Source organism: Drosophila sulfurigaster, chromosome X (assembly GCF_023558435.1).
Source record: "Drosophila sulfurigaster albostrigata strain 15112-1811.04 chromosome X, ASM2355843v2, whole genome shotgun sequence".
Lineage (NCBI taxonomy): Eukaryota > Metazoa > Arthropoda > Insecta > Diptera > Drosophilidae > Drosophila > Drosophila sulfurigaster.
Genome location: NC_084885.1, coordinates 8959834 through 8986573, shown reverse-complemented (window position 1 = coordinate 8986573; position 26740 = coordinate 8959834). Strand labels below are relative to the sequence as shown.

At 38.3% G+C, this 26740-nt stretch overlaps 3 protein-coding genes across 7 annotated transcripts in view; 1 reads left to right on the top strand and 2 right to left on the bottom strand.

Annotated features, from left to right (window-relative positions):
* Positions 1–15731, bottom strand: part of LOC133848735 (putative mediator of RNA polymerase II transcription subunit 26) — a 138233-nt gene extending 122502 nt beyond the window's left edge. Inside the window, exon 1 of the mRNA XM_062284405.1 lies at positions 15715–15731. The gene's annotated coding sequence lies outside the window, so the exon portion shown is untranslated. The remainder of the gene's footprint in view (positions 1–15714) is intronic.
* Positions 1–26740, top strand: part of LOC133848738 (uncharacterized) — a 122211-nt gene that overhangs the window by 38489 nt on the left and 56982 nt on the right. The gene's annotated exons all lie outside the window — the stretch shown is intronic.
* On the bottom strand, positions 13950–14876 carry LOC133848678 (uncharacterized). Its single transcript, XM_062284333.1, has one exon. It carries the CDS (start codon positions 14761–14763, stop codon positions 14071–14073), a length of 693 nt encoding a protein of 230 aa, XP_062140317.1. The 5' UTR covers positions 14764–14876; the 3' UTR covers positions 13950–14070.

Here is a 26740-nt window from a genome sequence, read left to right as displayed (position 1 = left end):
TGGAAGGGTCCATGAATGAGGCAGCAACTAAAGGGCAACGAAACGGAAATCTGAACGTAGACGCAAAAGCCATTTATAGTAGTAAAACTTGTCTTTGACTTTTATGCCTTCGTTTGCGGACCCTTTAATATATGTACGAATAAATATATATATGTGTGTGTGTGTGTAGTATATATATATGGTTGTGTGCGTAGGACATTAGTATTAGCTGCTCATTGCTGCTCATTGACTTTTTTCGCTTTCGACTCTTGCCTTGCCACTTGCCACAATCGTTTCATTTAGCTGCCACGTCCAGCGAGCAAGTCCATTGACCTGCCCATTCTCTCCCCCCTCTCTCTGCTTCTCTCTCCTTCTCTTGCTCTGTGTACTCAACTGTACTTGTCGTTGTCCTTGCTTCGTTCCTTCGTTCTTATTTGGCTCACAACAATTAATTTGGTGATTTACTTAATTTCTTTTCTTTGGCCAAGAGATTTTGTGGCCAACTGCAAACCAAATACGAGTAACCACAAAAGTTTACTTTCGCTTTGGTCTCTTTCTTTCATCCTGTCTCTCTCTCGCTCTCTCTCTCTCTCTTTTTGACTCGCATTTGTGCTGCCAATTAGGCAAACGGACATTTGCTCGGCTGCCCCAATTGCCATTTGTTTCGCTTAGCCGCCATGATCGATGCCTGATTGTTTTCAACTTGTCTTCTCCAGCTCTAACTCTAGCTCCTTCTCCTCCTTCATCTGTTTCTTCTCCTTCTCGTTTAATGCGTTACGTGCGCGGACTGTTGCAATTTGTGTTGCTACTTTGCTTTGCCACAAGTTGGGTCCATTACGTGCCACACGCCTCGCACGTCGAGTGCAACCTCGATTTGACTAGCGGCAGCTCTGAGATTTGCCCAGAGATTTGCTCACTAAGCCCTTCCGGATATGCACACTCATTCATACACACACACACACACTCTCACACACGTGTTCGTGTCACGAGGCAAGCACGAGCACGTGACCAGCTCCAATTGAGAACTGAGACAACTCTTGAGAGAACAACCTTTGCTAAGATCTGCAATAAATATTGAAAGCTCCTATGACAAGTCGTTTTTCTTAATAGAATTTGATTGAGCAATCAGTCAATCAACTTTTAAAATGGCACTTAACAAAATTGTTTGACAATGAAAGTGCAAATTTTCAATCATTTCAATCAATTGTGCTGCGAGAACAAGTAGTTTTTCTTTATTGAATTGGATTGAGCAAGCAGTTAATCAACAAAAGAAAATGCACATTTGATTGACTGTCACAATTTAGTAAAATTTGATAGAGCAATCAGTCAATCAACTTTTCAAATGACACTAAACAAAATTGTTTTATAAAGCAAAAGCAAATTTGATAGTCAATCAGAAATTCAGTCTGTCGTTTTTAAACATTTATATAGCTGCTAGAAACCTAACAATTTGATTGAACAGTCGGTCAATCATATTTTCAATAAACGAGATTTTTCAAGGAATTATTCTAAGAAAATGCAGCTGGCTAGATGTTCAAAGATTTTCGAATATGATTGTCAATCATTCAGTCGATCAACTTAATTAAAAATTTAGCAACGAATTTTATATAGAATTCTATTTTTGTCTCTCAATCGGGCAATCAAATTTGAAAATAAGTGAATATAAAAATATGATTGTCAATCACAATCAATCAGTATAAAATTTAAATATGCCATCCATTTGAGTGAATATTAAAAATGTATGCAATCAATCATGCAGTCAATCAATCAATCAGTTATTTATTTTTGTCTGAAAATCCTGTAAATGTTGCTGTAAGCAAATATTACGCATACGTCAAGTATGTCCAGTTGGCCATTCCAATGACTAATTGCTGGTCAGAAGCTGAAGTATCATTGGCCACACTTGACCAGGTTTTCTGTTTTCTGTTTTTTTTTTCTCTTTTGGGCTTTGACGTTGACGTTACCTTTGACTTTGGACCCAGACACAAAATACGAGCTTGGGCGCTGCTTGAGAAATTCGTTTTTGCGTTTCCGTTTTGTATGTTTTTGTTGTAGTTGTTGTTGTTGGTGTGTTTTTTAATTTAGCCCGGATCAAATTTGAAATTCCATTGCAACTGGCAGCTGGCAAAGCTGGAGAAATGCTGGCAAAACTGGCAAGTTTCATTTGTGTCAAAGTTGTAGCTGCGTTTTCATTAAGTCTGTTGCAAAACGAGGGCTTCAACACAGAGAGAGCGAGAGAGAGAGAGAGAGCGAACGAATGTTGAGCACAGAGCCCAACTTGATTTGCATTCGTATTCTGTGTCCATTGGCGATTCCAACTCCAACTCCAACTCTAACTCCATCTAGCAATCGCCTCGTTTTGCACTCCTTTTCGCCCAGTTATCGTTGTGCGTAGTTTGCTGCTTTCTTTTCCCTCCTTCTTTTTTTTTTTTTTGGGAGATTGCGAGTCACGACGATTGCGAGAGCAACAAATGATGCGTAAGAAATGCTTTAATAAACATGCACAAAACTTGTTTGCCTGCCACTGCTGCTGTTGCTGTTCCCTTTTTGTGTGGTGTAGATACCCAGTAAAAGTGGAGAGTGACAGCGGGTAGATTGACTGCCTTGGAATAGAAAGTAATACAAGTAAGTAATGTAATGCAAAATTTGGTTAGTTGGTGTTCTTTGTATATAAATTGAGTCTTAGAGGCAATAAATTCCAAGTTCTCTAGGGTAACTGATAGTTGTGCACACCCTGCGTGTTTAGGTGCTCTCTCTCCTCCACACACGTACATTTGGCAACTAGTTCGTGCCATTGGCATTTCCGGACCATTTGTTTTTTTCGACCATAGAGATCGGATCAGCTTAAGTCTTTAACTTGCAGTCGGTGAAAAAGTATTTCGGTTTTAAGGCTAATAAATATTTAAGCAAGAGGCTGCCCTCAGTCTCTGCAGTTGCCACACAGCAGGGGGAAACAGGAGGAGGAGGAGGGAAAAGAGTTGCAACTGAGGGGAGAGAGACAGCAAAAATATGTGCAGTCGGAAACAAACGAGCGAGCAAACGAGTTGAGTAAATCAAGCCGCACTTCCGTTTCAAGCTTCACTTGAACACACACGCATACAAGCGCACATTCGCTCACACACACACACTTGCACACACACACACTGCCACACACACTCTTATATGCAGCTGTTGTAATATTTTGTATTGCCTGCTTTTTGGCGCACTCACAAATGAAGCCACAGCCCGGGCAACTGCAAAAGCATCGCCCTCTGTGCCCCGGCGAGACTTGTGTTGTCTTGTTTGTTGCCTCGCCCCCTCGCCCCCTCCCACTCTTACTTCCCTCGTGTGGCACGTTGCTTGTTGCGTTGTTTCCATTCAGCTGCTACTGCTGCTGCTGTCTGCCTTGCTTCTAACTGAATGAAAGCCTTGGCGCGTTGACTGATTCCGAATGGATTTTCATGTTTTTGCATCAGGGCAAGAGTTGTTGAGAGATACGAGAGGAAGCAAGCGGTGAGCAATGGGGAAGAGGAAGGGGAAGGAAGGGGGAGACACTAAATCCCCATAGGTGCAAAATAGCGCACTCCACACAGCCAACGAAGCATGTGCACATTTCTGTTTTGCTTTACCATTTCCCGCTTCTTATATCACAGCTCACCTCTTCACCCCCCACTCGAGTCACTACTCTGCTCACTACTCTACTCACTACTCTCTTGCTTCTCTCTTCTTCTGCTGTTGCTGTTGCTGTTGCCATTCTTCTCAGTGTGCCGCTTGGCTTCGTTTTTTGTTCGCAGTCGCAACAATGTGAGCCGCAGGTTTAGTTTCACCCAAAGCTGCACTTTTTACCCTGGATATGTGGCAACCTTGGGGTAGATTAGCTTTCTTATGATTACATTTCAGTTATTTTAGTTTCAATGATTTATTCCTATTTTTCAGCTTTTTATAAATTCAAACTACTATTTCACAAGTCAATCTTTGATTATATGAAATTTCTTAATAACTTTTAATATTTATTAATTTTGTAATCAGCTTTATTTTCGTATGATATCAGACTATAATGTTTTCTCAATCAATTAAATCAAATTTATTGAGACTTTTGTTTGATTTTGAATTTCGTGCTAATAACTTTGACATGCTTAGCAAGGATTTTCGTTTGTTTTGTTGTAAGACAAACTTTGATTACACCGAATTAAGCGTTGTTTTAGCTTAAAATGTAGTTTACTGAAATTATTTTTGTTTTTTTTGTAAGACAAAAGTAGATTATGTTAAATTATCTTTAATGTTGAAAATTTTGAATAATATATTTAATATATGCAATGTAGCAGAATTCAGTTTCTATTTGCAATATATAAAATGTAATTTACTGACATTTTCTTTGTTTTTTAATATTTTGCTATTAGCTCTGATCTGCAAAGCAAGTTTTACGCCGTTTTTTTTTTTTGACAAACTTTGATTAGCTTGAATTATTATATAGTTATATTATTTCTTCTTATAAGCAATGTTTTAGCGTTGTTTCTCTCTTCAAGATGTAATAATTAATATACTACAATTTTATTTGTTTTTAAATACTTTGCATTTAATTTTAGCTTGCTTTTTGATAGACAACTTTTATTTCAATTTAAGTTGCTGCTGTATATACTTTTTTTTTACATTTTCAAAGACTTGTGTGCTAAACTTAATCTTTATTTATTTATTTAAAAAAGCAAGGTGCCATTAAAACTGACTCACTTCTAAAGCACTGTCTGCAAATGCCTTTGGCTTAACTTAATCTTTTATTTGGAGTTAAATATCAAGTTAGAGAAAATTTCTATAGTGAATAATTTGCATTGCCTACTTTCAGGCGCTACTTATCAAAGATTAAAGTATTTTGCAATTGGTGTAGATTTAGACAATTGATCGCATAGCACAACTTTCTTATAGGGTATCTTGTAGTCGATTAGTTTGTGGCAGCGTCTTGTGACTTCTGTTGTTGTGTGCTCAGCGGCCAAATACAAAACAAACTCTTTTGCTTCGTGCTTCGTGCTGCTGATGTTACTTTCGTTCGAGTCGAAGGAGTTTGGAAGCAGACGCAGAAGCTTAACGATGTGCTTAAGCGGAAAACAACGTTTCGTTGTTGTTGTTGTTGATGTTGATGTTGTTGTTGATGTTCTTGTTGCTCTTGTTATTATTATTGCGGTTCTTGTTGCCTCTCATACGGTATTGTTTGCCAATGCTCCCACAAAAAAAAAAAAAAGCAAAAGAACGAAAATATTTTCATAGCCGCAACGCGTGTGCTTTTGTTGCACGCTGCACGTTGCACGATGCACGTTGCAAGCTGTTCAGACAGCTGCACAAATCGTGAAGTCGGCCGCCGATTGGCCAAGTTGCCAGGCGCCAATTGCATATGCTACTCCTAAATCCGATTCCGACTCCGATTCCAATTCCCTGCAGCTCTCTCTCTCTCTCTCACTTGCTCTCTCTATCTCCCTCTCTCTCTCTCTCGTTTTAACTTGTCTGGAGTTGCTTGAGTTCCCCTGCGGCAATTCTGGACAATGACAAGCTCGACGTTCATGTATGGCTTTTGGGCTTTCGACTTATTGAGGTGTTAAGCCAAACATTTCAGCCACACATTTGTTGCCCTTCTTCTTCTACTTCTTCTTCTTCTTCACTTTCCTCCTCGCACTGACCATCGCTTGACTGCAGATTTATACTCAGCGTATACGCCGCGTATACTTGATATGCTTATTTATGTGACTTGAAGGCGTCGTTGCAAATGGAAATGTGATAATGATTGCAGTAGGTATTTTAAGACGATATATATAAAAAAGGAAATTTAAATTTAACTACAAAATATCATAAGAATATAAATATAATAAATATTTAAATACAAGGATAAAATATTGCTATGGAGACAGATGCTATGATATGTTTATGAGAATAAACTTCAAACGAAGTAAAGCATTAAAAACCAAGCTCTCTTCTATGACCATTAATTAGCTCATGGTTTGGCGATGGTGATAAAGTTTGATCAACTAAAACAATTTAAAACTTATACGGGATGTAATAAGCAAAATGTGTAGAAGACAGCGATCTCTTCCTATCTCTGTCTCTCTCTCTATCTCTCTCAAATAAATCAATAAGCTGCACGCAGACAAATGCTGTTTGTTATGGTTGACTTTGTATATTATTTTGGCCACTGAGAAAAATCAGTTGTCAATGAAAATAAATGTCAATGAACTATAGAAATTCAAATGATTTTAAATGCTTATTCTTCGTTGATCTGTATGCCGATAAAAGCTGTTTCTAATGAAAGCAATGAAAAGGAAAAAAAAAACGAGTTGAAGCCAGTTCACTCTTAATGTTTATTTTTATATTATCTGCATGCAGACAAAAGCTGTTTGCGATGCAGAAATTACTTGACGGCAGTTCTCTTCTTATCTAACCAAATGCAGACAAAAGCTGCTTGCTATGACAGTCTTTTTGCATTATTTTGGTTAGTGCTAAAAAGCAATTAAATAAAAAATAAATCAGTTGAATGCAGTTCACCTTTAAATGCTCACACTTTTATGATCTGGATGCAGACAAAAGCTGTTTGCTATGACTGTATTTAAATACTCTCACTTGATCCGCTAAGTAGCGGCTTTTGACTACAATACGCTGCAATCGAAAGGCAAAACGTGCTTTTTGTGCACCGCAAAATCGTTTGGAAATCAATATGCGATATAAAAATGTAATTAATTTAATGCATTTGCCACTTTATAATGCTCGAGAGCGAGTGAATTGAATGAGAGCTTCTGATTCTGCTCTTATTATTCGTGGTTGTTATTCATTTAACATTTTGCATTTTGGCGAGTGGCACTAAAACGCAATTCATTAGACCGCAAAAGTGGAAGTGGTGGTGCAAGGGGGGGAGTGGAAACTAGAATGCAATTATTTAAGAGCCATGAATTGTGGGGACATAATTAAACAAGGCTTTTGCACTTGTCACGGGCATAGACAAAACATGCACAGACATGCAGCGACATGCATATGAATGTCTCTACTACAAGTTGCCTCCTCGCTCCCTCTCTCTGTCTCTCTCTGTCCCTCTCTCTGTGCTTAAGGACAACGTGAAGTGTCCTTGACTGAGGACGACTCGCAGCAGAGTGAACAGTGTGGGCAAAATTGTTTTTGGCAAAGTGCACAATGCACTTGACGACTGTCACATTGGACACATGGACATGAATGGGCATGTACTTGAGCCTCCACTTACAACTATTGTTGTTGCCCTTGTTGTTATTTACATATATTAAATGCGGTGGCAAGGCAGCTGGCCAAAGGGGGACACAAAGGGGGGAAAAAAAGGCAACAATATAAAAATTGTCCTTAAATGCAACAAAATGAGGACAATTGCAACAACGTTCCGGCAATTTTATACATACTACACAAACACACATACATATAGTATATATATAGTATATTTGGTATATACATATATATATACTGAAACAATGCCATAGTCTCATTCTGATTCTCGTGCTCTCTCGTTGTTGTTCATAGTTTGTTGTTGTTGTTGTTGTTGGGTCAGCGCAGGCGGCAATAAAAATTTGTCCTGCGGTAAATGAAATGGATAGCAATTGCGATTGCGATAACCAAAGAACCGCACACACATACAAACAACGAGAGAGCGAGAGAGAGAGAGGCAAATATTGGTCGAATTCACTTTGAAAAAAAAACTGAAAGTTGTTGGGCAACACGACTCAAAGATATGCTTGAAAAACAAGAGAAACATTTGTTTTATATTTCGAAATGAAATATTGAAATTTAATGACTGTTATAGAAACTCATGAATAGCTAAAAAGATACAACAGTTTAGGAAAATTATTAATAATGTTATATAAGAAAGGCTTTATTTTTGGGTTTGAGAAATAAAGTAATTAAATTGTGCATTTAAATACCTATTAAAAAAAACATATATACAACAAAAATATACCAATCGCTATATTTGATATATTTGATTGTCGTCTTTCATTTCATTTATTAATTTGATCGTCTTAGGCAGAATGACTAAAGCGATTCAACTATTAAGTATTTTCCTATTTTGCATTATATTTTGAAGTTAAATACTGTCATTGAAACTCTTTTTTGAAATGCCTTAACTTAAATTAACATAAGAATAGCTGAAGAACTAAATAAAGCTTCAACAATCTTCTTCACAAATTTCATAAGCATTGCTGTAGAGTTTTTAAACATAGTTTAAATTGAAGTCGAAGAAAAGAAAAGATGAAAAGATTTGGCAAGCGCGAAATTATAAATAAAACTAGCGTTTTTCACGAATGCTGTTCTAATCTTGAATTTAGATGAAGCATTAATTTAGATAGATTTGGTAAGAGGAAATTCATATAAAATTATTCCGAATTTTCTATCACATTCTGCTGAAGTTTTGAATACGGATAAAGCATTAATTTAGAAAGATTTTTGCTTGAAGAAATTCATATGAAATTCTATAGACTTCAATAGATAGATGGAGCATTAATTGCAATTTTAGCAAGCGTGAAATTATAAAAAAATCGAGTATGTTTTTCAAGAATGCTGCTCTAATCTTATTGGTAGATAAAACATTAATTTAGAAAAAGGAAGAGGAAATCTATAAAAAAAAACTTCCGTATTTTCTATCACATTCTGCTGAAGTTTTAAATGTGGATGAAGCATTGATTCAGAAATATTTTTTTAAGCGATAATTAATATAAAATTCTCCAGTCTTAGATAGTTGGATGAAGCATTAATTTAGTTGCAATTTTAGCGGCGAGCGTGAAATTTTGAAAAGCAACCGAAAATACGCGTCTATTTTCTAGCAATGCTGAATCGTAGCCTATATTTTACTATGCCACTTCCCCTTTAATAGGGTATCTGTAAAAAACATATAAAAAAGAAAGCAATACAAAAGTTATACTAGGTCGAGGTCAGTTACCCTTTTCTCTCTAACTTTCGCCCTTCTCTTCTCTTCACTTCATTTTACTTTTTTTTATTTCGGGGGCGTATTACAGTTGTTTTCCAATTTTTCGCAGCATTTCCTTCCTCTTTGGCCGCTTTGGCTGTTATTGTTGCCACTGTTTGTTGCCTTTCGATTTCTGCACTTGTGTCAGCCGGCAGCTCCATTAGTTTTTTAATATCATCAGGTCGCTTCAGGGATAAGAAGAGCATGGAGATGAGGATGCGGATGCGGATGCGGATGAGTCTCAAAGTTGAAGCCAAAGTGGAACGTTTAGTGGGTCAATTGGGGGCGAGGAAAGCGAATTGTGGCTTCGACTGTGGCTAATTAACAAAAGTCCAGATGCCAGAGAGATGCACGAAAAACCGGAAAAGGAAATGGAAAGGGAAAGGGAAAAGCATATGATTGGCAAAAGCGAAAGGGGAAAGGAAAAGGGAAAAGGGAAAAGGAAGTGGAAGTGGGAGAAATTGAATGGAAAGTTTTGTTTCCCGTGAACTTTGACATCAATTTTGCCAATTGCGTTTGGCATCGTTTTTGCGTATGCCGCAAAACTGTGTCAGGTAATTGCAAAAGCGTTCAATAAGCAGGTCAAACACACACACACGCTTACACACACACACACACACACATATGCGAGTGTCACTTGTGTGCTGCATAATTGGCATATCAATTGAGTGTCCTCTGCTATTCAACTCTCTCTCACTCTCTCTCTCTCGCTTTGAAATTATCTGAGCTATGCATTCGTGCATTTAACTTGGACTCAGACAGAGACAGAAACAGAGAGAGTGAGAGAGAGGGAAGGGAGAATAAAAGAGTGAGGGGAGAATAAGAGACTGAATTGCATGCATAATTAAATTTTACACTCTCTTCTTTTTTTGTTGTTTGCTTTACTGTGCCCCCGAAAATTGTCGAGTCGCTGCGAAATTCAAAGCGGTCGAATGCCTAATTTATGCACCACTTGAAGTGAAATCGTGCGAAAACCAAATTTGCACACCACAAATGCCCACAGACTAAAACTGAGACCGAAACTGAGACCGAGACTGAGACCGCGATTGAGATGGAGATTGCGATTGAGGCGATGATTCAGCTGCAGATGCAGTCGGAAGTTTTCCATCCCGCCAATTAAACGGCACACAAAAGGCCAAAGCCAAAGCCAAATTACATGCAATTGGCTAAAGAAAACTGCACAAAGCGGGAAAACAAAACGTTGCGTATACGTAATATGCGCCGTGATCAGGGACTATTTAAGAAATTCAATTAATAGAATGTGACAAAAAGCGACAAACTTTTCGAATAAATCAGAAACTACAAACGAAAATATGTGTAAAATTGTTGAGTAAGCATAAGGTAATCGATTGGTTTAAAAGTGTGAAAGAGACGTTGATAAATATTAAACTGAATGTGTAAAATTTGTAAGAATGAAATGTTTAAAATGTGTGGAAAGATTGTTTAACTTGCAGCACTTCAAAGTATTGACTAAGTAATTGATTGCTAATGATTTTGATGTAATTTGATTATAACAGAGTTTTTATCAATGTATTAAAAGCATAGTTTTCAAATAGATTTGTAACGATACCTCTTGTTGAGAAAGCTACACAGAATAAAAAAAAAGTGAAAGTGGAAAATAAAACGGACAACATATTACGTATACGATGCATGTAAATAAATGCAAAGAATGAATTGAACGCAAGGTGAATGAAAGTCAGCAGGAAGGAATAACGAAGTACAATTTATTTGAATGGTGAAAGATGATCAGAAAAAGCAAAGGAGAACGTTATAACATGATGTCTAGTCATATTACGTATACGCCACGTGTGAAGTAAGAGTTAATAAAAAGGAAAGACAAAAGTAGAGAGAGAAAAAAAGAGCGAGTGGCACTAGTTAGGAAGAGATAACGTAGAATACACTTAGAGAAATTTGTGGGCAATGCTGTCAAAAGCTATATTACGTATACGCAACGTATTGCTAGACACGTTACATGAGGTGAGACGACAATGGAAAATACGTAAACTATAAATAAAAGGATTGAATGTAAGAAATAAGTCTAACAAATCACGTTACGCATACGCCACATGGACAAGTGAACAGCCAGATACTCTATTACGTATACGCTACGTGTGAAGTAAGAGTTCATAGAAGGGTAAAATATAAGTTAGCAAGAGATACCGTGGAATACACTAAATGAAATTTATGCTAAATGATGTCAAAATGCAATATTACGTATACGCAAAGTATTGCTATAAACGTCTAGTGAAGCGCGACAACAACGGAAAATACGTGAACTATAAAAAAATATTGTAATATAAGAAATAAAATTGCCATGTTACATTACGTATATGCCGCAAAGACAACTGAAAAATACTCTATTACGTATACGCCACGTGTGAAGTAAGAGTTCATAAAAAGTAAAAAAATGTCAAGAGTGCGGGAGAGAGATAGCGAGAGAGAGGGAGAGACACAGTCCTTACTTCCTTACAAGAAAACGTAGTGAGAGAAATTTGTGGTATATGCTGCTAAAATATCACATTACGTATTCGCAATGTATTGCTAGTTACGTCAAATGAAGCGCGACAAAACCGGAAATACTTAAACTATAAGTAAAATAATTGAATATACAAAATAATGTTGACAAATCACATTACGGAGACGCCGCGTAGACAACTGAACAACTGAAAATACTCTATAGCGAAAGTGGCCCAAAATTGAATTGAGTTAACGAGTTAACTTGAATGAAAATAACAAAAAAAAAGAAGAAACACTTGGCAGCGAGCAAGTCAATCAGCTATCAATATGCCCCATTTTTTGGGGTGGACAGCTAATGGGCATAATGAGATTGCCTGCCAACGGCGACGACGACGACGACGATGACAAAAAAATATAGACGAGTAGAAGACGTTGCGTTGGCTGCTTGCCCCTTCACTGTCTGCTGCTGCTTCTACTGCTGCTGCTGATGATGAGAGCTTGCGAACCACTCGACTTTATTGCTGAAGTTTGCAATCCAACGATGAGCAAAAAAGCAAAAATAAAAAAAAAAATAAGCAGAGAAAATGAAAAAGAAGCCAGATGAGGAATATCCATGGCTTCGCTTGGCATCTCTTTGGCATTTTCTTGCGTCTGCTCTTGAAGGCAATCAAATGTATTTCGACTGGCCGGACAGAGAGCGAGCGAAGTGCACTTGCCTTCCTCAACAAAACCAAAAAATGGGGCGTCGCCACAGAAGCTGTGTGCAACTGCCACTCGATTATAAGGCCTCGAGCATAAATATTAGCAAGGCGTTGCCGTTGACGTTGGCCGGAGACGGAGTCGGCGTCGGCATCGGAGTCATTTAAATGTTGCTGACATTCCCCCAAATGCCTTGATTATGCCTTGGCCCCGAAAGCTGTCACCGCTTAACCCTTTAGGGCCACGCCCACCACGACAACGGCAACGACAACGACGTCGCCGCCTTCGCCATCTAGCGCACAATGAATTAAATGAATCTCAATTTCCGTTTGGTTTGCGGTTAAAAGCCGCAGCCAACGTTGTCGTTCAGCAAATGCAAATCCTCGCAGCAGCAGCAGCAAAATGAAAACAAGCCCAAAAAGTCTAGCAGAAGAAAAAAGAAAGCAACAACAAGAACAAATATTGCATGCCGCATTCCTTGGCGCGTCGTCGCCAGTTTCAACTTGAACTCGCAACTGCGAAAACTGCAAAACTGCAGCTAGCAAAACTCCATCTTCATTTGAAGTTCGCCTCTGATTCAGTTAGGAGCCAGAAGAAGAAGGCCGTCGTAAATTGCTGCAAAGATGCCCGTGCCGCCGTTCACCAAGCAAAACTTTTGTGCCGGCAAAGCGGCAAAAACTTTTAAATACGCCACCAATCCCAGACCCGAGACCCCAGACCCCAGACCCCGAGACTTAGAGGCCACAGCCATGTTATGCCAGTTGTCGAGGCCAGTTGCAGATCAGGCAACAAGAAGCGAGCGACGAGACGAAAGCGAGAGGCGAGTGCGAGAGGTGTGGAGACTAGCAAGTCAAGTCGTTTTGGGTCGACGGCGGGTCGGCAAAAACTTTTGCGATTTGTTTGCGCGAAATAAACGCGACGCAGATAATTTGCGCAAAAGTTCTGTTACGCCGGCACCTCTCGCTCTTTCGCCTCTCGTCTCTCGTCTATTACCACATTTTCCTCAAACTTAAGTCGGCCAGCCATTTGGTGCCCTTTACTCGCTCTTTCGGTTAGTTTTGCACCACCTTACTCGCTGATCGGCCAGAAAATTTGTGCAGTTCGCTCGTCGCTTGCACTCGTTAGTCAAATTCGCTGTCAAACAGTGCCAAGTTTGGCTTCTTATTAATGGCCTACTTATAATCACTTGGCAGCATTCAGTTATTACCGATTACTTACTAAACTTTTCAAAATATTTGACTACTCGTGCAAAACTACTCGTTACTATATATGATTCATTGATTTAACACTGTGTCGTATTTCTTCTCGTTACTTTTAGTTGAGTGCTATCTAGTTTCTGCTCATCAAGCAATCGCTTCTCGCTACACGCTGCTCTCTAATCGCTGCTTGCTGTGTGTTGCTATTCATATTGTATCCGTAATTAGTTGATTTTCTTGCCTAAGATCTATATTTACTCATTTTACTCGTTTCTTGTTTGCTTCATTGTTAAGTTGTATTATTTTTATTCTCCAACTCGATGAAAACTATTCGGTGCTTCGTTTATGCACTTCATGTTCTGCCTTTTTTTTATTTTCATTACTTTCTTTTACTCGATACAGCCTCAATACGTAAACATATAATTCCACAAGCTGCAATCATTGATAATAAACACTCGTTACTCGCTACTCGACAAATTCGTTTAATTCTGAAGTAATACAAGTGCTCCCTCGATCTGTTTAGTAACATTGCGATAATTTATTTCACAAAGACATTTTAAAATTTTGAACCTTATTAACCAACTCGTTACTCGTTACCAGCAGTACACTCTGCCATTACTCGTTACTCGATACTTTTCAAATTCGACTCATTCTGAACTAATACAATTGTCGATTCGATCTGTTTAACCAAAATTGCGTTAATTTATTTAACAACGACATCTTCAAATTTAGAATTTAATGTAGCAATTGCCAATTACTCGATACCCGCCGTTCACTCTCGCATTACTCGTTACTCGTTACATATTACTCGTTACTCGCTGCTCGTTGCTTTGACAAACGTCTGGCGGCCTTTGCCTTCTTAAAGGCATGCATGCGGGCAAAATCATCGGTGGAAATAAAGTCAATGATGGGCAATCGTGTCGTAAGCGGCACCTCAACATCGTTTTGCTTTTGACTCGAAAGGGGCTTAATGCCAGATGCAGCTGCAGTTGCAGCTGTCGATGTCGATGCCGATGCCGGTGCATTGCCACCGCTCACTGGATGCAGCTTATGCTTGAATGGCATGGGAGGCAAACGTTGGGTTCGCTTCTTCTCCGCTGTCTGCTGAGATTTCTCGCTCTTCGCTGCATGCTTCAACTGCAGCGTATCGCGTACGACGAGCAGCGTTTGTGTCGCCTTCGTTGGCCTTGATTTGTTCGTCGTCTTCGTCTGTTCCGGCTTGTGTTCCTCGACTCTCTTATCGGACATCAGCGGCAGCAGTGCATTGGCCATTAACTTGGATCGTCGCACGGTTTGTTGCGGTTTCCTTGGACGCCATTTGAACTTTTTGCTGGGCGCAACTTGAGGTTTGCTGCTGAGCGTTGGCTGCGTCTTGAGCACAGTTATTACATTGACCATTTGATTGGTGTTTGATTTGGGCTTTGACTTTGATTTGGACTTGAATTTGAGTGTTTGTTGCGTTGACTCTTGTTGGGTTTTTTGCTTCACTATTGCCATCTTATTTTATTTCGTTGTTGGAATTTATTTTTTTTGTTTTCTGTGTGTGTGAGTGTGTTTCAAACAAATTTTTGGCTGACTGAATGTTGAATGTTGTTGATTGGCTCGAATGTTTGTCGACTAAACTCAACTCTGAGCTGGCATATGTCAGACCGAAAGGCCTCCTTGATGAGGGATGGATCGGTCTGGATGTGGCAACGTTTTTTAACTAGCTGACTGACTGACTGCTGGAATCTCTTTCTGTCCGTCTGTCTGTCTGTTCGCATATGAACTGAACTTGAGCACGTTTGGGCAAGCTCTCGCCCCCGCCCCCGCCCCCGCCAAAAGCTGCACTGACAGCCTCTTAAGACATCCGCTTCCTTTCACCTTTCACCTTACAAGTTCAACTGCAAATACACAAGTGTTTGTTTGTGTACATACATACATACATATATTTGTTATACCCACTACCCGTTCGGTAGAAGGGTATTATAACTGTGCATGTAACAGGCAGAAGGAATATCCGACTCTAAAAAGTCTACATATATATTCTTGATTGTCTGACAATCTGGTATATTTTTTACTCTGTTTTTGAACGTATGTTTTAGTTTTTTGTGGTATATTTTTAATGATATATTTTCTACGTTGTTATATTTTAGTATTTCAGTGGTACATTTTTGATATATGATTTGATAGCAAATGGATAGCGGGTATTTCACAGTTGAGCACACCCGACTATAGCTTTCATGCATATTTTTTATTTATATGTATTTATATACATATATATATTTTTTTGTTTTTATGTTGCTGCGCTGCTTGATTTTGTCTTCCTGTTATTTGTCTTGGCCTTTGCTTTATGCGCTTGTTTGTTTTACTTTTGCCTAGCGCTCGGTCTCGGTCTCCGTCTTAGTCTTAGTCTCGCGCTCTCTGTGATGTTGCCTGCTTGCACTTGACTGCTGCTGCTGCTGCCACTTCATTCGCCTTCCTTCTTCCTTCTTTCTTCCCCCATTTCGCATTTCGGGCAACTTGAAATAAACTTCCGTTTGCTTTCTTAGATTTTTCCAAGTATTTGCATATGCTTTTGCCACCACCACCTCCAGTAAAATAGAGATAGACATGTATGGAAGTAACTGTGTACGTTTCCCCCTTTTTTACAGCAGTTAACTTCGCCCTTTCACAGTTGACTGGCTTTCCACATTGCGTATACGCAACGCGTGGCGGCATCATTTAAATTCATTTGCCCAATTTCATTGCATACTTTGCGGCAGCAGCTGGCTTTCTATTGATTTTCCCTGCGTGCGTGTGTTCGAGTGTGTGCCAGTCTGTGTGTGTGTGTGCACCCCACTAGCCAAATGCAACTGCGGCAAACAAGCAGCGAGCAGAGCAACAACAATCAGGACAGGAGCTGAAGCAGCAGCAACCGCCGCTAACGACTCATTAATAAAGTACACACATAAATTTCTAGAGCAATTTCGTTGCCTACTTTAGTGCGTTGCCCGAATATCTCGTTCTCTCGTTCTCTCTCTCTCTCTCTCTCTCTCTCTCTCTCGAGATTTCTTCGTTTTTTTCTCTCTATGATATGCTCCACTTCATACTCTGTAAGCTGCAGTGAAGGGGTATATTTAAATTAAAGAAAATAAGTTGTAGGATGCTTTCGTTTATTCTTATCTTATTGATTGCTTGTAGAATTAATTTAGTTTAGTATTTCTTCATTTTTCTTTCTACTTTTTTTTTGTTTAGCATAGCATTAGCATTATGTGAATTTTATTATATTAAAAGCCAACGAAATTTCAAAGTGATTTTCAAAGTAACTTTTCCAGAGTTGTTTCTATCTCAGCGAATGTTAAGAGTTTAGAAATAAGATATTAGCAATGGCAATTTCATATATGTTATGTCATATATAATATATGCGATCTTCACCTTTATTTAGTGCACTTCGAAAGCTAATAAAATGCTGAAACTCTTCTCAAAAACAATCAAAAGAAACTATTTAAGAAGCTTGCCGCGTGCTTCAGCTTGATTCAGAATATTTTGTAATGAAGCAGGGTAATTAGCAGTCGAGCAGACTCTGCGCATTTGTTATCGAAGTATGTTTGTGGCTGCCGCAAAACTTTCGTTGAGGTTACAGTTTCTCTTAGCGTTTTGTTGGCTGTGCCGCATTTTGGTGTCAAGTGTTGCGTATCATTTAATGTGACACACTCGACAGGGAGCGGAGCTTGAAAGGGCGCAGGGAATGGGAGGGAAGATGGGAGACACTTTCGAGTGACAGGCAACACATGTTGTTTGCTACTCTCTCCCCCTTCCCATTCCCCTTCATGCTAATTTGCTGCGCTCAGCAGTTCCGCATAATGCACGCAATCTGATAGTCGAGCGGAGCTCAACAAAAAAATAAATAACACACACACAAAAAAGTGGAAAAAAATGGAAAGCGAAGGAAAATCAAAGGCAACAAAAAAAAAAGAGAAAGTAAAAGACGACAGAACAAAAAAAGAATAAGAAAACAAGTAAGAAAGAAAGTGTGGAGGCAAGTGCTTTTGGTGGCGAAGCCTATCTCGTTTTTGCCATCTAATATCTATTGAGAGTGCAGCACAATCAATCTACTCGAAGCAACTCGAAGGTATCTTCATCTGTCTCCCAGTTTGATGGAGCTTCACGTTTCCCTTCCTGACAAGCTTCCTGCCAGAGACTTAAGATTCAACGCAAGCTTATTGAATGTGCCTCAAGTCTCTGTCGTGCTCCAAATGAATTATTTCATTGAAGTTGGATTGTTCTTGTTCTGAAATAAAAAAATATATTTTAATTACAAAACCCCTTTAATAATTCATTTATAAAATTATCAAAGAATAGACCATATTGGATGTTTATAAATATTAAATATTTACTCAAAAAAAATCAACATTTATTTTGGAATTTGTTTTTTAATCGCATTTTCAAGAACTTCCTGATTTCCAAGATTTCCATGTACTTCAAAAGGCTTACTAAAAATCTTAGATACCTATTATAAATAAGCAATTATTTTTGAATTTTTATAAAATTGTATTGTTTTATTGTATTGTATTGTTTATTTCTTTACAAAGTTTCAAAATAGTATTTAAGTTGAGTTCAAGCAAATATAAAACTCTTCGACTTTTTAGCTGCTATATTAACTGTATTGTTCTCTTTTTTTTTGCCATATTAGTTTCGGGGGATTTCAGCATTTTGGCTTTGGCATTGATCACTTCATCAGTTGAGTTTAGTTTAGTTTTTTTTTTGTTGTTTTGGCATATTGCTGTTTTGCATTTAAGCTTGACGTGTGCGCTCTTTGGCCACGCTCTCTGGCAATATATTCAACGCTAGTCTCTACGCCAAGCCGCAAGTCATTTGTATGCAGCATATGTGTGTGTATGTTTGTTGTGTTTGTGTGTGTTTTGATATGCTCATTTCCTGTGTTTGCTGTTGAGTTATGTCCAGCAGTCGCAGGCAAAATGTTTCGACTCGAGTCCGCCAAACAACATTTGATACACTCACAAAATGTAACGTATAAATAAAAAACAAGTAAGAAAGCTACAGTCGAGTGCACTCGACTGTGAGATACCCGCTACCTATTTTGAATAAAAGCAATATATTTTGCGGTATTATTCTCAAAATATACAAAATATACTGCAAAAATACTAAAAATATACCAAATGGTATATGTGGTATATCGATATAGTACCGCATTCAAAATATACCATAGACGGCACAATATACCAGATTGTCAGCCAAAGCAACTAAGACGCCTAGTAAGTAGGCGTTTTTGCCCATACAAAAGTATTTCTTTAATAACTTCGACAATTTTTATCAACCAAATTTTCAGGAATCATAACTACTGTAGTTATTATTATATATACCAAAATTTGCAACTCTAGCTTTAAAATTACGCTTGTTATTCGATTTTTTTGATTTGCGGGGGCGGAAGTGGGCGTGGCAAAAATTTGAAACAAACTTGATCTGCGTGCAAACATAACAAATGCTGTCGAAAAAAAATTATAGCTCTATCTCTTATAGTCTCTGAGATCTGGGTGTTCATACGGACGGACGGACAGACGGACAGACACACAGACGGACATGGCTAGATCGTCTCGGCTGTTGACGCTGATCAAGAATATATATACTTTATAGGGTCGGAGATGTCTCCTTCTACCTGTTACATACATTTCCTGTCGGCACAAAGTTATAATACCCTTCTACCCTATGGGTAGCGGGTATAAAAAGAAGAAATATATCGAATTTGTTATCACGGGACTGGAAAAGGATGCGGCACAAACCACGATTCCGTTTCTGGATATGCAGGAAGTTGCGTCAAATCCGCCAGTTCCGCTGTCCAGCATTGGTCTCTACCTTAAAAGTAGACCTGGTTATGGTGGCTTTATCGCTCCTAGAATTATCAGCTATGATATCGCAGATTACGTTCGGTTGCCGTCTCCCGAGCTATAATATTTTGACAGAAATTTAAACTACTAGAAATTTAAACTACGAATCTTAACATTACAATTGAACTAACAGATATACCATAGACAAACATTGCTATACCAATCGAACATATATACCAAATTAATATACCGCAAAAAATACAAAAATATACCAAATTCTACATACGGATCGCAAGCGGATCGCAGGCGGATCGCAGGCGGATCGCAAGCGGATCGCAGGCGGATCGCAGGCGGATCGAAGGCGGATCGCACGCGGATCGCAAGCGGATCGCACGCGGATCGCAGGCGGATCGCAGGCGGATCGAAGGCGGATCGCACGCGGATCGCAAGCGGATCGCACGCGGATCGCAGGCGGATCGCAGGCGGATCGCAAGCGGATCGCAGGCGGATCGCAGGCGGATCGAAGGCGGATCGCAGGCGGATCGTAGGCGGATCGCAAGCGGATCGCAGGCGGATCGCACGCGGATCGTAGGCGGATCGCAAGCGGATCGCACGCGGATCGCAAGCGGATCGCAGGCGGATCGCACGCGGATCGCACGCGGATCACTCGCGGATCGCACGCGGATCGCAAGCGGATCGCAGGCGGATCACACGCGGATCGCACGCGGATCGCACGCGGATCGCACGCGGATCGCAAGCGGATCGCAGGCGGATCGCAAGCGGATCGCACGCGGATCGCAAGCGGATCGCAGGCGGATCGCACGCGGATCGTAGGCGGATCGCACGCGGATCACTCGCGGATCGCACGCGGATCGCAGGCGGAAGTGGGCGTGGCAAAAATTTGATCTGCGTGCAAACATAACAAATGCTGTCGAAAAAAAATTATAGCTCTATCTCTTATAGTCTCTGAGATCTAGGTGTTCATACGGACGGACGGACAGACGGACAGACAGACAGACACACAGACGGACAGACGGACATGGCTAGATCGTCTCGGCTGTTGACGCTGATCAAGAATATATATACTTTATAGGGTCGGAGATGTATCCTTCTACCTGTTACATACATTTCCTGTCGGCACAAAGTTATAATACCCTTCTACCCTATGGGTAGCGGGTATAAAAATATGGAAAAAATGATTTATTTCTTTATTATGTTAAATATAGTAAAAAATACTAAATTAAATACTAAATATAGCATCAACTACTGAATATAGTATAAAATGCTAAATTTGATACAGAATATAGTACAACATACTAAATTAAATACTAAATATGGTATAAAATACTAAATTATATAGTATAAAAACTAAATGTGGTACAGGATATAGTATAAAATACTAAATTAAATACTCAATATAGAATAAAATACTAAATTTGATACAGGATATAGTATAAAATACTAAATTAAATGCTAAATTCGGTATTAAATACTGTTTTGTATTAAATATATTTAATTTATAGAAATGAAATTAAGTTAAGTTTTTATTATGCAATTATATTTTATAATAGAACAAATTTTAACATAACTTCGCAACAAAAATATATAGGAAATTCTTTGGCGAAAAACAAAAATTAACAAATTTATATTTAATTAAAAAGGTTATATATAATTCATATTAAAGCACTGTCTGCAAAGGACTTCGTCTTGAAATTTATATATTTTATCGTAAAGCAGAAACAGTTCCCAAAATCAGCTATAAAAACAACCTTTTCATGATTTTCAAAACAGTTTCAGTTTAATTATATATTTTTTTCTTTTTTCATCAGAGAATTACTCATATTACATTTCGTATTTTAATTACTGTGAAATATTTGCATAAATTCTAGAAACTTATTGTGTGCAAATTTGACAATACTTTTTTTTTCGCAATGCGAGTGTAAAATGAAATAAAACTCAACTCAATGTTGAGTTCACATGATAAATAGGTGCAGGCAACAAATATATATGTATATATAGATGGTATATATACATATATACTAAATGTGTACTTGTATATTATGCTGTTTGGGGAGTGTGTAAAATGATGCTGACAGTTGGCTTCCGAGTTAAGTTGTGGCTTTGGCTTTTGGCACGAAAATATGTAGCTGTACATAAACATTAGTTAAGCTGCTCGCTCACTTATCAACTGTGCCAGCCAAGCCAAAGGAGTGGGTTAAGGGGAGCGTAACTAGGGGAAGGAGTGGGGGGGGAGGACAGCTGACCGCGTGAGCACGTAATACAATTCATAGCAATTTGAGCGTGTTGTCTGATTCCAATTGTTTCACAGACAATGAATGTCATGTGCTATGAGTGTGTCTGTGTGTGTGCTGTTTGTGTGTGTGTGTGTGTGTGTGTGTGTGTGTGTGTTGTGTGTGTGTGTGGTGATTAGCATTTTGAACTGCACTTGCCAACGTCACAACGTCAGCGATGTTGAGTGGCGTGGAAAGGGGCGGCGGCTGCTCGTCATACCCGATACCCATAGGGTAACAGGGTATAACAACTTTGTGCCTGCAGGAAATGAATGTAACAGGCAAGAGAAGACACCTCCAACCATATTAAGGATATGTATTCTTGATCAGCACCAACAACCAAGGCGATATAGACGATATATAGAAAATATACCAAACGTACAGACTCACCTTTCGGTTCGTTTGGTATATTTTGTATTCTATGGTATATTTAGAATTTAGTTAAATATCGATATACCAAGTACAGACTTTGGTATGCTTCAGTATTTTGGTATATTTTGGTATAATGTTGGTATATTTTTAGAATATGATTTTATTGACATACGTTGTACACAATGGTATATTTTAAATTTAGCACCAAGTATAGTCTTTGGTATATTATAGTATTTTTTGCGGTATATTTGCAGTAGTATATAATTTAATAGCCACAAGGGTAGCGAGTATCTCACAGTCGAGCACACTCGGCTGTATCTTTGCTGCTTGTTAAGTTTGTCGCTGGTTTTCGACTCTCGTAATTTGAATGCAGACTTGAGATTGTCATTGCCAGCTCTGAATGTTAACTGCCAACTGCTGCAGCTTTATTGTGCCCATATCAAATGTGAGTGAAATTTATGCTGACAGCGCAAAACATATGCCAGCAGCGTTCTCTCTCTCTCTCTGTTGCTCTCTCTCTCTTTCGCTCTTTGTCTTTGTGTGGGCGTGTGCACTTAATTTGATAACATAATATTTAACTAATTTATTTGATATACGTATATTCGCTTGATAAATGACTTTTGCCTAGAACGCAAATGTCCTGCATTTAAATGCAAATGCAAATGCAAAATGGCAACTGAGAAGTGGAAGCAAATGCAATTTATGTCAAAAGCCATGTCAGACATGTGCCAAATAAAATTGTTGCAAATTGAATGCATTCCGAATGAGCAAATTGACCAATTGAGCAACACATTTCCACCCTCCTCCGAACCCCCAACAAACATTTTCCACAATTCTCTTTCGCTCTCAATTGAGCAATTAAAGCGTGCCAAATCTTACACAATCTCATTTCGATTTTTCATTTTCATTTTCCTGCATTTCCCCTTTCCATTTCCCGCTCACTTATTAGAATATTGATAACCATAAAGAGAGTCGATTGCAAGTCAATGGTGTGATTGTGAATGCACAAACGAATGTATTCACCATATGAATATGAATTAACATAATGCATTTGATTGAGTTATCAATTAACAACAGCAACTGAGCAACTATTTGATATAGTTTTATAAAGCTATTTTAAAATCAATTTTGATTGAGTAATTTTTGGCATTTAAAAACTATGAATAAATTTACATTTTCACAATGTTGAACAGTTCAAATTGTTGCAGAAATGTGTTTTCACAATTTAGCTTAAGAGACAACTCGAATTTTAAGTTTAACTTTATTTTCTAAATTAAAGTTATTTAAGTGTCTTCAAATATTGTGTTCTCAATTCGCAATTAGTAAGAAAGCTAAAGTCGAGTATGCTCGAGTGTCAAATACCATGTGATATTAATTTACAAATATACCAAATTAAAATATTACATTCAAAATATACCGTAGAGCGCAAAATATACTAAATTGTTTTTGTTTGTTACTGTCGCGCTGCTATTTCAATGTTTACAGCTCTATATTATGCGTCTGACAATTTGTGTGTATGAAACTAATATATTTATACAGAAAAGGTTAATTCAGTTTATGCATTTTTTATAATTGAAAATTTCCTTTACTATTACAAAAACTTTTTGTAATATAAATAGCTTAAATGAAAATTAACAGAGTATAGAAAGTTTTCAGAGCTGTTTTACACTTTTTTCTGCTCACAAATTTCCATGCCAATAAGTATGCTATAGAAAGAGTTGTTGGTTTAATTTTGTTGGAATTCAGCAAATAATTGCGAAATTGTAATGTGGTTAAAATTGCGAATAAGTTGAGCGCAAATTGTTGTTGTTGTTGAACTCCTTGTTGTTGTTGTCGTTGTTGTTAGACGTAATTCATTAGCCAAAGGTTTCAGACTCATTTGCTCGAGCAAATACACTCACGCAATGCCAAATGAATAATGAATGAAAGGTGCCACATGTGTGTGTGAGTGTGTGTGTGTTGGTATGTGTGTGTGTGTGAGCTTAGTAGCAAGTATTTGCTCAAATTGTGATTGATTTGCCAGGGTGCGGAATAGTTCAGCGTGGATTGTTTATAATGGGAATGAGAATGGGATTGGGAGTGGGGGAAAAGCGGCGAATGCGGAGACAACTGATTGAAAGGGCGTCAAAGTGAAATGAAATCTGTGTGCCAACAACTGTGGCCATAACATAATGTTAAGTAATAGCACAACAATAGTTTGCTCTCTCGCTCTCACTCTCGTTCTCGCTCTCGTTCTTGTTCTCGCTCTCTCAGCTAGCTTGAGCAATTAAGCTGTTAAGCTGTTGAGCTGTGCAGCAGTTAAGCACTAATGATCCATCCCTCAATTACGACAACAGCAATGGCAAGGATGACCTAATAGACGATACCTTTCCCTTTTCCCTTTTCCGCACCCCCCGCACCGCCCTGCCCCACTACGCCCATTAAAGTCAAGTACTGCTGTTGTTTGGGGGCTAATTGGCGAAACAGCTGGAGATGAAACACGCTGAGAATGGCATCTCATGTCTTCATTATACCAATGTGTCAATTAACAATTTGTGCGCACTGTTTACGACCAAGCTCTCCCCGGACGGGGAGTGTACTGTTCGCTGCCACTGTTTTGCGGCCCTCGAATCGCACTCAATTTATGCGATGCGATGCGCCACGCCCCCCTTTAACTATGTGTTTGTGTGCTCATCTCTGATACTCATATGCAGCCACTGTTCATGACCCTGACAACAACAGCAATAACACCAACAACAGAAACAACAACTAATGGCAGCCACTGTAATAAACAACCGAGAACAACAATGATGAAGAGGCGAGCTCAGCTAAATTCAGTCAATTTGTTTGTTTTCATTGTTGATTTAAGTGTCTCAAGTGCTCGTTGAAGTCACTTGTAATTGACGCAAATCATGTGAATAAGTGTGAATACTCGTACACTGTCTGAGTACCCCCCAATTCGCACGTTGACCAGCAAAATGGGTTTCACTTTTTCCACTTTTCCACTTTTGATTGCCGCAAGTGGAAAATTGTCATTCAACAAATCATGATCATTTGCAGCTCTCAAGAGGTGAACTTAATGAACACGACTCTTTTAATGTTGTAATCCTCAATGTAATATGAGTACATCGAGTTAATGCATCAGTTCATTTTATTGTTTGGTTTAAGCGCAGCTAATAAGCTGAGCTTTTTAGAATATGAAATAGAATAGCTAAACTTTATAAATTATTAATTATAAATCATAATTTGGCTATTGAAATGAAGTTAACTGATTTTTGAGCATTACAGAGCTAACTCTAAATTTTATTTGAAATAAATTATTGTAACATATATTCACTCAAAAGTAATGATTCTAATTTGATTCCTCGTCTTGTCGATAGCCAAAATTAAACATTAAGTTTTTAAACTACAAGTTTTGGAATATGAAATAGACAACATAAACTTAATATATAAATATAAAATAAATGATATAGCTATTGAAACGCATTCAGTATTTTATTTGGACTTCAACAGTTGGGATAATAAGGCAATTAAAATGGACTTGACAGAGTTTTGAACATTGCATAGTTAACTCTAAACTTGACTTAAAATATTTTACTGTAAGAAGTATTTCACATTAATAATTCTTATATTCACTGATGTAAATATATGAGATGAGACGTCTCATCTTGTCGATAGCCTACCGTAAGGTTAGTATATATTAGTATATATGTATGTATGTTAGTATATATCTATTAAGCTTACATTTTTGGAATATTGAATAGACTGCATAAACTTTATAAAAGTGCTTTATAAACGATATAGCTAAAGAAATGAAATTAGTATTAAATTTGTACTCGAACTGTTTGGCACTTTTCTCAGTTTTCTTCTCTTAAATTGCTTTACTAAACATCTCATTGACAAGTAATAGTTATACAACTTTTTGGATACTAAATTTACCACATACACTTTTCGAATACCAAATATAAATAATACTTATATACTACACAAACTTGATATATACCGAATATAAATAATATACCAAGAGTATTTAATTTGTACTCAACTTTAGCTTATTAGAAATTCATATTTTATATTCAGATTTGCATATCTTGTGTAGCTTAAACACTATTCGATTTCAATGATATAAGCGAGCGATTGTCAAAGTCAGCATTAGATTCCCATAGCTAAATAATGCGCTTTGATCGAAATGTATAATTAAGTGTTTTTGAATGGAAGTCGCGGAATATGTATATATGCGCATTATACAATCGAATCATCATTATTATTAGGTATGCATTCATTTGGAATGCACAAAGCCGCTACAACGGACGCTTGAGTGCTTCGAATTTGGAATTTGGATGAGCGAGCGAACGATGAGCGAATTAATTGCCCTGACTTCTTCTGTGCTGGGGAGCTTAGTCGGCAATTTAACTGGCCAAAGCGCGGTAACAATTGCATTAGCGCCAAATCCGCTAAAGCGCACCAGCCAAACACCCCAGACAAACAGACGACGGATAGAAGGACGGACAGACAGACAGACGGACAGACAGACAGACGGACAGACGGACAGTTGAGCCAAGTCAATTGAAACATGCCGACAAGCTGCTCAAAGCGGATCCAAAACAGCGACCAACAATGGTAGAGACCATGAAATTGCAATCGTCGTTGTTAGAGCATGCGATTGATGGACTGACAGACAGACAGACGGACAGATAGACAGACAGACAGGCAGACAGATTGACTGACAGACTAGTTAGACTGACAGACTGTGAGCATCAGAATGAATGCAATCGCATTGCAGCGCAATTAAAGCCACTCAGAGTGCGACACAGGCTGCAGAGAGGCAAGTAACGCTTGGAATACCCTGTAAATTCATTCGAAAGAAAGATATGTTAAGCATAAGGTTGAAAAGAAAGATATTGAAATATACTCTTCATTATATGAATGCAGATTTTACTTTGAATTTCAATGAATCAGTTTTCGAACTAGTCAAAATAATGTGGAAAAGTGATTTTTTTTTTACTATTTTACTGTTTGTTCAAA

Excerpts from the sequence above, each read along its gene's own strand:
- LOC133848678 (XM_062284333.1), bottom strand. The coding sequence starts at position 14,763 with ATGGCAATAGTGAAGCAAAAAACCCAACAAGAGTCAACGCAACAAACA.